This window comes from Musa acuminata, chromosome BXJ3-5, assembly GCF_036884655.1.
Source record: "Musa acuminata AAA Group cultivar baxijiao chromosome BXJ3-5, Cavendish_Baxijiao_AAA, whole genome shotgun sequence".
NCBI classification, from domain to species: Eukaryota; Viridiplantae; Streptophyta; class Magnoliopsida; order Zingiberales; family Musaceae; genus Musa; species Musa acuminata.
This window is the reverse complement of record NC_088353.1, coordinates 33,082,259-33,094,607: the sequence shown is the minus strand read 5'-3', so window position 1 is coordinate 33,094,607 and position 12,349 is coordinate 33,082,259. Positions and strand designations below refer to the sequence as shown.

Genomic DNA, 12,349 nt, shown 5'->3' with positions numbered 1-12,349 from the left:
TTCAACTGACATCTAGCATAATTTTGTTTGGATAAGCAATGCTTTTTTTTTTTTTGATTTTGACTTCCTTGATTCTGATTTATGTTTTATGCCTGAGGTCCTGAAAAAGATGTATCTTTTAGTAATAGTGGCCTGATCATTGATAAACATTGTTTTATCCAACTGCATGAACCAATTTAGCTTATTATTAGAAGCGAACATAATATCAACCACCTCTAATGTCTCAAGTCGTCACCATTTTTGGATCATTTGCATGAATCTATCTTCACCACTGAGCTTTGAATAAGTGTATTATCCCTATTTAAATCAATAGTAGTTAAATCTCTTTTTATTGTTTTCCAAAATCTCTTTTTAAGTGTATTATCTTCACCACTGGGCTTTCTTTTACCTTTCTTCTTCTACTAATTTAACTAATGTAGCTCCTTTAATAATTTCGTATGTAAATTTCTGTTGAACATGTATATACCATTTTAATTTTTTTGTTTTATTCTTTATTGGAGCTACATCAAATTGTTTGTAGTGAAAACATTGCAGTCTATCATTTTCATGAATTCCACACGACCTCCTAACATTCTCATCTCGGCTTTACGTTGTAGATTTTTTTTGAACATGTCCATGTCATTTTAAATTAAAATTTCTTATGTTATTCACTATTCTACATTAATTTTTTTGCAAATGAAAACATTTTTATTCTATATTTTTCTAGTAACCACACATTTTTATTTCTAGAATATTATCTCGACTACACTAACCTTTCATGAGTGTTGTTTCCAACAATATCTAACATGATGGTTCATAAAGCATACAACTATCTTGTAATTTGAAGGAACAAATGATGATCACACAAATCGCCCAACAGCTCTCCCTACTTTAACTATAAAATTTTCATTATTATCAAAGTGTCATCATCAATCTTATTCTTGGAGAATAACAGATCTAAGATTTTTAAAATTTTTGCTTACAAAAACTCCATAATCGTCTATGGTAATTACAACCTTAGTTTATCTCTTAGCAATTCTCAAATTGTATTTCTATTTTTGGTCTTAGTGTTAATTAACTCAATGCTTCTAATTTCTAACCTTTGTCTCCATTGAAGATAGAATTTCTCTATGTGGTAAGAGAATTACTTCGCCAATTCATAATGCAAAATTAAGATAATGTGATTACATGTGACTTATCATAGCATCGTTTCATGTATGCTCATTGCATGTGTGCATAGTAGTTAAAAAGGACTGGAAACGCGTTTGATGGAATCATGTTTTGTTATGAAACATTTGCTCTTTTGAAGATTTTAATGTTAGAGAAAAATGTTTGGCTAACTCTTTTCTTTGTAAGACATCATAATATGCACCTATTCTATGAGAATTCCTTTTGTAATTTTTTTTTTTCTAATTCTATGATTGTTTAACTATGAAAGTGATAGTTACCACATAGGAGTTATTAATAGTTATTGAGGTTGGTTTTATCCCTCTAGGTGTCCCAACTCCTGGGACATTGATGCAGTTTGTGAGTAAATAGGGTTCAAATCACTAAACTATTTCCTTAAACAAGGAATCTTGTCGTTGTGCTCTATAATGGGCAATATTATCTGTAATGATCACCGAAGTGCCTTTAGTAGTTTCTATCTCTATTGGATCTCAGATACACCTTAAAGTTGTTTTTATCTTTGATTGACACATATCTCTGATTGTTGATGATTCCCATGGGTATTGTAAACATGATTTAGACCTTAAAATTGCACGATCTTGCAACCTATATCCAGCTTGGAGTTAGCCTAGTTACTGAACCTGATTGCTGATGGGCTTAGGTTGTAAAAATTGTTTGACCCATATGTGTTGGCTTGAGTTTTTTGAGTTCCCTCAATAGTGCTTATATAAAAGGCCAAAAAAAAGAAAAAAGAATATACTTCTTGTGCAACAAGGTATCGAGCCCTCGCCTCTTCACTTCCTACATGTGCTTTATTGCTCCTTTGGTATTCTTCATTCTGTTCTCTCTCTTCCTTTCTCTTCCCTCCTGTTCTCTCTTCTCTTTCCCTTTCCTCTTCTTATTCTCTCCTCTGCTCCCCTCTCTTGTCTTGTTCTCTCCTCTTCCATATCCTGGTCCTCCTTGTTGGGAAACCTTGGAGACCATCGCATGCCCAACGAAAAAATAGAACAAAAATCATTTTCCTCAAAACAGATTTATATTGAATCGTGTGCAACGATAGGGAACGAAAAACTCGTGAAATCGAAAATTACATGAGATTCGTGAGACACTCTCACTTAAGGGAACTTGTATATTCCTGATTTGCAGATACCTGATCTGCAGATCCCAGTTTGTGGATGAATGTGATCTTGTGTTCTCCTCTCTAATGGTGATCTACACGACAAATGAGGTGACGACACACCTCCTCTCATGACGCGTTCTTTTCTCACTTTTGCACACCACACCACGCAGTAGAGGCAATCCTTCTTGCTGCCGTCTCGCATCAGAGAGGGGGGTAGTCTGTTGAGGAAGAATCATGGAGAGAAGTCTTGGAGGTGACAGCTATGGGGTCTAGCCTTGTAACCCTTTTAGTCCCATATCCCTTTTATAGAGAGCTCTTTTTGCTAACCCTAATGAATCTTGCTCTAGTAGGTATTGGATCGCCATTCAATTACCCTAGTATATTGGATATTGGATCTCCATCCAATAATCGCTAGCTTAATGGAAATTGGATCTCTATCCAATTATCCACTTTAAACTTTTATTGGGTCACTCAACGGATTCAATAAAATAGGGGCTTATTGGATATCACATATTCAATCCTCTATTCGTCGCGTCATCCACCATATATATGTGACTCTTTAGGCCCAAAATCGAGCTGGCCGTGAGTTGCACCTGTCAGAACCTCTTCTGACTCAAAACTCTTTTTGATTCAGTGAGAGCATACGCTATATCAGGCTTGGTATATAGCATAGCATACATGATATATTTTATCGCAGAGGCATTGGGTATCCTATCCATGTGTGCCCTTTCTTCAGAAGTCTTTTGGAACATATTCTTAAAAAGTGATATTCCATGTCTCATTGGTATGAGGCCTTTTTTGGAAATTTTCATGTCAAATTTTTTGATAATGATGTCTATGTACTGGGATTGGGACAAGCCAAGTATCCTCTTAGATTTATTTCTATGGATCTGAATTCCTAAAATATAGGATGCTTCTCTTAAGTCCTTCATAGAGAAGTTTTTAGATAACTAAGTTTTAACTGTGGAGAGCATTCCTATATCATTCCTAATGATTAAGATGTCATTCACATATAGCACCAAGAAGGTGATAGCGCTCCCACTTACCTTTCTATACACACAAAGCTCATCTTCGTTCTCAACAAAATTATAAGATTTGATTGTCTTATCAAATCTTATGTTTTAACTTCGGAAAGCTTCCTTTAGTTCATAGATGAATTTAAGCAATCTGCACACTTTATCTGGACTTTCTTTGGACACGAATCCCTATGGCTGTATCATATACACCTCCTCCTCGAGATTGCCATGGAGGAGTGCGGTTTTCACGTCCATCTTTCAGATCTCATAATTATGGTGTTCTGTAATGGTCAACAGAATTCGGATGGATTTCAGCATGGCTACGAGTGAGAAGGTTTCGTTATTGTCAAAACTTTGACTTTGATGATGCCCTTTTGCTACTAGCCTAGTCTTATAGGTCTCTACCTTTCCATCTACTCCGATCTTCTTGAAGATCCACTTGTAACCAATGGGTACAATACTCTCAGGTGCATCAACTAGGTTTTAAACTATGTTGGAGTACATAGAATCCATCTCGAAACTTATGGCCTATAGCCACGTCTTGGAGTCTATACTCATAATAGCCTTATCGTAGGTCTGAGGATCAATATCCTCAATGTCCTCTCCTCTGATATGTCCCACATATCTCTCAGGAGGGGGGTATTCTGTCGGACCTACGCAAAGTTAGAACTTGTATGCTAGGTACCTGAATAGACTCGGCCTACAGAATGGTGCTCGAGTTAGGTTCTCCTACCTCGTTCAACTCTATCACGTTGTCACTGTTTTCACTAAGAATGTGTTCCTTCTCAAGGAACGCTGTCCTCTTAGCAACAAAGACCTTTTGGTCCTCGGGGTGATAGAAATAATATCCACAAGTTTTCTTAGGGTATCTCATGAACTTGCACCATTTTGTCCTTGATTCCAACTTGTTGGGGTTGTGTCTCCTAACATAGGCAGGGCAACTCTAAATCTTAACAACATTAAGATCGAGCTTCTTCCCTTTTTATATCTTATATGGTGTAGGCACTACCGATTTAGTTGGAATTCTGTTTAGAAGGTAAGCTGTGGACTCTAGGGCGTATCCCTAGAATGAGACAGGTAGGTCGGTGAAACTCATCATGAGCTGCATCATGTCTAATAGCGTGCGATTCTTCCTTTTCGATATACCATTGAGCTGAGGTGTATAAAAAGGGGTCCATTGAGACAAGATCCCATAGTCTTTAAAGAATTGGGTGAACTCTGTACTCAAGTACTCACCTCCTCGATCTGATCAAAGAGTTTTGATACTCTTTCCAGTTTGGTTTTCTACCTCATTCTTATATTCCCTAAATTTCTCGAAGGTCTCGGACTTGTATTTCATCAAGTACACATGTCTATACTTAGAGAAGTCATCAGTGAATGTAATGAAGTAAGAATAACCGCCTATAGCCTGAGTTGACATGGGACCACACACATCACTATGTATGAGTTGCAGCAACTCAATGGCTCTCTCTCCAATTCTATTAAATGAAGAGTTGGTCAATTTCCCTTGAAGACAAGACTCGATAGTTGCATATGATTCGTAATCAAATAAATCTAAGTATCCATCCTTTAGTAATCTCTAGAATTTTTTTTCATAGATATGACCCAGCCTATAATGCCATAAGTATGTATTGTTTATCTCATCTCGCTTCATGACATATGACGCATCATCTAATATGAATAAACCATTATTTAATATTTATTTATCGATGTTCTCATCATTTAGGATCAATGAATAATCATTGTTTTAAAAAACTAATCTATATTCATTATTTGTCAAACCTAAAATAGAAATAATATTTTTGATAATTAAAAGAACAAAATAGGAAACATTTAATGCTAAAAGAGATCCACCAGGCAACTGTAGGGTGACCTTCCTAACGTCAACCTTTACATCATTCTCCATCCTAAGGTCCATCTCGCCTCTTGCTAATCTCCTAGCCTTGCCAGAACCTATAATGAATTGCAGATATGAGATGCACTATCGGTATCTAATACCTATGCACTATTATAATTTTTTAACAAATGAAGATCAATCATGAATGTACTTGAAGCTTTTCTAAGTTTTTGTTTCGCCTTTTCTACAAGGTACTTTTTGTAGTTCCTCTTCCGGTGCCCGTCTTTGCCATAGTGGAAGTACTGGCCTTTGTCCTTTGTTGGGTCCTTCTTTGCAACCTTTGCTTTGCCCGATTTGCCCTTGCCCTTGTCCTTCTGCAGGGACTTTTCTGCCTTCCTTTTCTTTTGGTCTTACCAGGATAGAGAACTGACTTTTTTTTCTTGGTGGTGCTCTTAGCCTCCCTCAATATATTAAGGAGCTCAGGGAGTCACCTCAAGCTTGTGTATGTTGAAATTTATAATGAACTGCGAAAAGGAATCTGGGAGGGATTGAAATACAAGATCCACACACAAGTTATCCTCTAGGACCATTCCTAAATCCGTGGGTTTTTCTATCCACTCAATCATCGTAAGGACATGGTTCTGAACGGATGTCCCCTCAGTCATCCTAGCGTGGAAGGGACTCTTGGATATTTTATATCGTTGAGTCCTTTCCTGTTCCTTAAACAATTTGTGGAGATGTAGGAGAATGAATATAACATTCATCTTTTCATGCTGCCTCTGTAACTTGGGAGTCATGGAGCCCAACATGTAATATTGAGCAAGAGTGGAGTCATCAATGTACTTCACGTAGCGAGTGATCTCATCCTCACTTGCCATTTCCTTGGGCGTAGATATTACTATGTCAAGGACATATGTGATTTTCTTTGTCATGAAAATAATTCTTAGGTTACAGAGCCAATCCGTGTAGTTTGGACCAGTGAGACGATTGATATCAAGTATATCATATAAGGGATTTGAAAGCGACATTTTCTAAAAATTAAAGATGTAGTTGAAAAGTAAATAATATGCAGATTTTGGATTTTGCAATTACAATTAAAATATGGTCTTTTATCTTAATCTACTCTTATTTTCTCGTGAAACACATAACTCCCTCCGATATGTGAATCGAAAATCCCCGACGATTTTTTAGTGGGGATTGGGATCCAATCGACATCTTAGTATATGACCTTGAGGGACTTGACCAATCACATTAAACCCAAATGGTAGGCAACTCTTGCCGATCATAACTTGTGATTTCCATCATGTTCGGCCTCTGAATTATTATGGTCTCTGAGGACTTAACCAACTCAGCCTACGTCGAAAAATGATTTCCGCCTATAATGTTGGAAGGACACGTGGGTCAATATTATTTTAGAGGGGTTTTTTTAATTTAATTCGGTCTCGTGGTTAAATGTTATGTGTCACACACATATATTTAATATATTATTGATATCTCATGTGTATATATATATATATATATATATATATATATTACTTAGTAGGTGTAGAAATATATATCATATATATGCACATACATCCACACCAGATAATCATGGACCAGAGTCAAAGTGATCAAAACCGAGCCAAAGGCTTGATCACAAACAAAAAGATTTAAGTGTGCCTCGGCGCATCTTTATGCTCGGTGATTATCTGTCTCGCCCTCATCGGTCCTATCGGCACTTCGGTGCATCTCCATGCCCGATGATCATTCGCCTCGTCCTCTTTGGTCTCGCTAGTATCTCCAAACATTCATTGCGCCTTCTCGTGAAATTACAACTTAATTACAGGCACATAGGCCCACAAATACACATATCACATAATGAGAAGCTTTGATCTCAATTAAGAGGAAGTACAATACTGAGAGAGATAGAATTACATGTCGGATACATGGGAAGGAGAGGGAGGCTCGTAGGTCCCAATAATAATAATCACATACACATCATCACACATGGCCCATGATCATCTGTTCACATCATACATCATATGTACACAAAGGTATAGGACTACTAGGTAATAATTAATTAAATTATTTAATTAATTAAACTTGGATTAACTTTTAATCCAATTAGGAAACTCTATAGTATCCATACTACTGAGTATCCCATACGACTAGGAAATCTTGGCCGCACGGGTTGCTTGGGTGGCCAGGAAACCCTAGCCGCCAGGGACCCCTTTGCAACGAAGAATCCCTGGCTATAGGGGTTCTGCTTGGCCATGCAACCTTTGGCAAGGCCGAGAGCATCAAGTTCTACTCTTGGCCAAGGTTGCAAGTAGCCTTCCGCTAACATTGCAGGGCTGCAACAGTTGTTGCCCTTTTCCCAGTTTTCTGTCAATCGTTTTGATGATAAATCAGTGGTCGACATGACCTTTTAAATGCCAAAACTGATGCAGTTCAAATCTATGATCGGTATCAAACGTAACAACTTTACGTAAACATCGATTTTACACGATTCAGCACAACACACGTAATTAATAACCAATCGTTGCACGAACAACCTGGCTCTGATGCCACTGTTGGGAAACCTGGGAGAGAATCACATGCGTAGCGGAAAAATAGAATGGAAATCGGTTTCCTAAAAACAGATGTATATTGAATCGCATTCGACGATTGGGAGTGAAAAAATCGTGAAATCGAAAACTGTGTAAGATTTGTGAGACGCTCTCACCTAAGGGAACTCGTATATCCCTTGTCCGTACATCTTAGTCTATGGATGAAGTAGATCTCGCGTTCTCGTCTCGCGACACGGCGGATGAGGCGACGATGCACCTCCTCTCGTGACGCGTTCTTTCCTCACTTTCGTGCACTACCACCATGCAGCAGGGGCAGTCCTTCTTGTTGCCCTCTCTCACCAGAGAGGGGGGTAGTCGGTTGAGGAAGAAGCAGAGAGTGGTCTTGGAGGTGGCGGCTATTGGGTCCAGCCTTGTAACCCTTTTAGTCCCGTATCTCTTTTATAGAGAGCCCTCTTTGCTAACCCTAATGGATCATGCCCTATTGGGTATTGGATTTTCATCTAATTACCCTAGTATATTAGATATTTGATCATCATCTAATTATCCCTAGCTTAATGGAAATTGGATCTCTATCCAATTATCCACTCTAAGCTCCTGTTGGGTTTCACTCAACGGATCCAATAAAATAGGAGCTTATTGGATATCATATATCCAATCTTTTATTCGTCGCGTCATCCACCATATGTGTGTGACCCTCTAGGCCGAATACCGAGAACGGATCCAATAAAACAGGGGCTTATTGGATATCATATATCCAATCTTTTATTCGTCGCATCATCCACCATATGTGTGTCCCTCTAGGCCGAATATCGAGCCGGTCGTGAGTCGCACTTGTCAGAACTGATTTAGTGAATTATTATCCCATAATAATTCGCTCAACTCATCAACTATGGATGTACTAAGCCACTATGCCATAGTCCCCAAACGGTACAAGAGGATTTAATCCATTGGATTCGTCTGCTCTCTATTACCGTGTATCTATAGTCCTTTATTCATCTAATATCCCAATAACCGTATACCTGACATGGTGTTGTCAGGTTCCTACGGAATCTACTCGAGCCTTGCTCTAATCGGATTCTCTTGGAGAACTCCTCTCAATTTGAATGACCTTGGTTAGGGATTTGCCTGAGCGAGAACATGCGGGACATTCCTCTTAGCGGATGATCCTTTATCGACACTCAATTGCCCTTGTAAGGTTGGCTACCACTTCCGATGATCGATTGTGTTAGATTTGGAACTTCTAGACCTTTAAGTCTGGTATCAAAGAGTGGAGTACTCATACAAGACATCCTTGGTGTCTTAACTCTAAGGATCAGACACACAATTAGGACCACGAAACCATTGCCTGACGATAAGGTATCATTAATCATCCAGCATTCCGTGAGCGGATTATTCAGTAAACTCATTCTCTAGTGAGCACTTGTGCTATATCCTTAGTGTCTCCACACAAGTAGCTATGAGACTAGCTACATTCATCATATGGATAGGTATATAGCATATTGGTCTATTCAGTTATTTCGATGTTCTTCTCAAGCAACCTATGATGGGGAATATTTAAGGTATGTGTTTATAGGCGAATTAGTCTCATTATCATGATCTAATCATGATCCAACTCTCATTGCATAGATCTAAGGACATCACAATATATTTATCAACCAATATAAAGTGTGAAAATGTCATAACCAAAAATACTATGCAGCATGTTACATATGTCATCACTCACGTGATTGCATTGCAGGGCACCTGTAACTAGCACTCCCTTTTCTTGTTCTCTCCTTTCCTCCCATTCATCTCCTTTGGTACTCTTCTTCCTCCTGTTCTCACTCTTCTATGTCTCCTGTTCTCTCCTCTTTGCACCTTTCCTGTTTTCTCCTCTCTCCTCCTGTTCTCTCCTCTCCTGATCTTCGAGAACTTGTGTCGTGTTGTGAGGCTCTTTGTTCACTCTCAAAATTTGTTTCTTCTTTTTTCCTCCAGATTGTCTTCTATTTATGTCCGTATAGACTGCAACATGTTGGGTAACGCACCTAAAGAACCAAAGTAAGATATCTAGTGTCATTTAGTTTAATTCTTGTTCTTTAGCATTGTCTGCTACTTGCAATTTGATAACAGCAAATCTTACTCGAGGGGTGAGTGGTGTGAGCTCATGATAAAACCATTACACTGGGAGAATGAGACCAGAAGATGGTGTTAACAAGGGCTCGACAAGGGACATACACAAAAAGAGAGAGGCTCCTCAGTTGATTTGTCCTGTTTTGTCAACTTTATCCATCCTACATTCCACGCAACCAGTTGGTCTTGCATTGCATGACGTGTTTGATTGTTGTCTAGACAATGATGATGATGATGACGGTGAAGTGGTAATTAGCATGTCTGTAAATTATCCCCAATATGTAGAAACGTGCCCAAGGACAGTGGAGTAGTGCATGAGAAACTCCTAAAGAAAACAACATTTCTTTCCATTTCTTGGCGATGCATTGCTGTTCTTTTTTCTTAATTAGTCCCATTCCTTCAAAATTTTGCTCTCAAGGTTGAGATTAATTTAATTTAATTTAATTGTATTATTCGGTGGAATGTGATTATGCATGTTCATATGGTATTGGCATAACTTTATTCGTCCTGAATTTAAAGAATGATCACAAGTGCAAGTTCATGGACTTTGTTATTTTATGGGTTTCCTAGACTTTGCATACTAGCAGGTCTTACCAATTGAATCTTTAATTTACTGTTCTCCTTTTTTAGTTCTTTAAGTTACAACTGGTAAAAAGCTTATTTTACTTTATCAAAAGAAAATTTTCACCAAGGGTGTTTTGACAAATCGTCAGGGTGCTGGAATTATGATTGGAAGTTTATGACTTTTTTCTCCAGTTGTGTTTTAAATATATGACAGCTTTTGATGATTGTTGTTGAAAAAATAATTATCACTTATTTATTTCTTATAAGTTTACCTTAGTTAAACATTTCCTTCGACTTACTATGATAGTATAATTTGGTCTGGAATATATTTTATGCTTTCTTTTAACATTTTTCGATTGCCATTGGCAGAAAATTCATGGAAGAGCCTTGTGGATAATCCAAATGATTGGTGGGACAACCGGGCAAACAAGGTATAACCCTGATATTCAACAGATATTTTAACTAAGATGACATCAATTTATTTGACTGCTTGATATTACTTATTTGTTGTTTTTTCTTACATATGCAGTTCAATCAGAAATCTCCTGATTTTAAACACAAGAAAACTGGTGAAGCCTTGTGGCTAAGTTCTACTACACCTCAGTGGGTTCTGACGAGCTTGCCTCCAGTGAACACAGAAAAAAAAATTTAAAGGAGAATGGCATCTTCATCACCGGCTACTATCCTTTCTTAATCTTCGCAGGTAATCCTTTTGATTTTGATCTATATATGTAATTTGAAGTTCGTTATTTAATCATCATTAGACACCATTTTGCTCATGTGGACATTTTTCTATACTCCTGATGCAGGTTAAAATATCATCCTATGTTGTGGCTCACCATTTCTGATAATTCCTTGGATATCATGAACACGAGACTGAGAGGATTCACTTTGGAGTGGTCTATCGATATCACTCAGATGCCACAAGGCTTTTTTTTAGTTGTATCATTTACAGTGTTTGCTGATAAAACTACTATGATAAAATTTATTTCTGAGTTTATAAAACTGCTGGATCATAGCATGATTAAACAATGTTGTTCAGTAGTGCTAATAGGGGTTTGCATGATCAATTGTGTGCTTATTTGCTTTTCATCTGGCTGATTTCAGTGATTCCTCCCCAAACAGGAGGAATCCAGAGATCTCCCACTCCACGCATCAGTGTGTTCTGCAATGCATCTTGTTTCTTTTTTTGCTTGCAATTCATTCCTTTGTTCTGGGTTTAATTAGTTTCTGTTCTGACATATATTAATACTAGGTCCAGTTTACGTGTTGTTAAAGGACATTTCAATCTACTCCCGGCATCAAACAGCCAGTTTTGTAAGCTGCAACTCGGCTTGTGACAGGTATTAACTTAATAGGTTTGAACCATAGATAAGAAATGATGTCTGACTTCAGTTTTGACTTATGGACTGGTCATCTGGGTCATATTTTGCATGTGTTGTTGTCGGTTATCATACAATTTCTTTTAGAATTGTATTCAATTCTAGTGCATGCTGGGACATATATGTTATCGTCAAAATCAGCCCAGTCTAGTGCACGTGGCTCACCATTTCTGAGAATTTCATGGATATCATGAACACAAGACTGACAGGATTCACTTTGGATTGGTCTATCGATATCACTCAGATGCCATAAGGCTTTTTTTTAGTTGTATCATTTACAGTGTTTGCTGATAAAACTACTATGATAAAATTTATTTCTGAGTTTATAAAACTGCTGGATCATAGCATGATTAATCGATGTTGTTCAGTAGTGCTAACAGGGGTTTGCATGATCAATTGTATGCTTATTTGCTTTTCATCTGGCTGATTTCTGTGATTCCTCCCCAAACAGGAGTAATCCAGAGATCTCCCACTCCATGCATCAGTGTGTTTTGCAATGCATCTTTTTTCTCTTTTTGCTTGCAATTAATTCCTTTGTTCTGTGTTTAATTAGTTTCTGTTCTGACATATATTAAGACTAGGTCCACTTTACGTGTTGTTAATGGATATTTCGATCTGCTCCC

At 37.7% G+C, this 12,349-nt stretch overlaps 1 protein-coding gene across 3 annotated transcripts in view; it reads left to right on the top strand.

Annotated features, from left to right (window-relative positions):
• LOC135638002 (protein OSB3, chloroplastic/mitochondrial-like) overlaps window positions 1-11,414 on the top strand; it is a 30,602-nt gene extending 19,188 nt beyond the window's left edge. For all 3 annotated transcript variants that reach the window (XM_065150923.1, XM_065150924.1, XM_065150922.1), the window contains 3 exons: window positions 10,714-10,775; window positions 10,874-11,047; window positions 11,154-11,414. In XM_065150923.1, the coding sequence (XP_065006995.1) occupies window positions 10,714-10,775; window positions 10,874-10,996 (185 nt within the window). In that variant the 3' untranslated portion in view covers window positions 10,997-11,047; window positions 11,154-11,414. The remainder of the gene's footprint in view (window positions 1-10,713; window positions 10,776-10,873; window positions 11,048-11,153) is intronic.
• The last annotated feature ends 935 nt before the right edge of the window (window positions 11,415-12,349 follow it).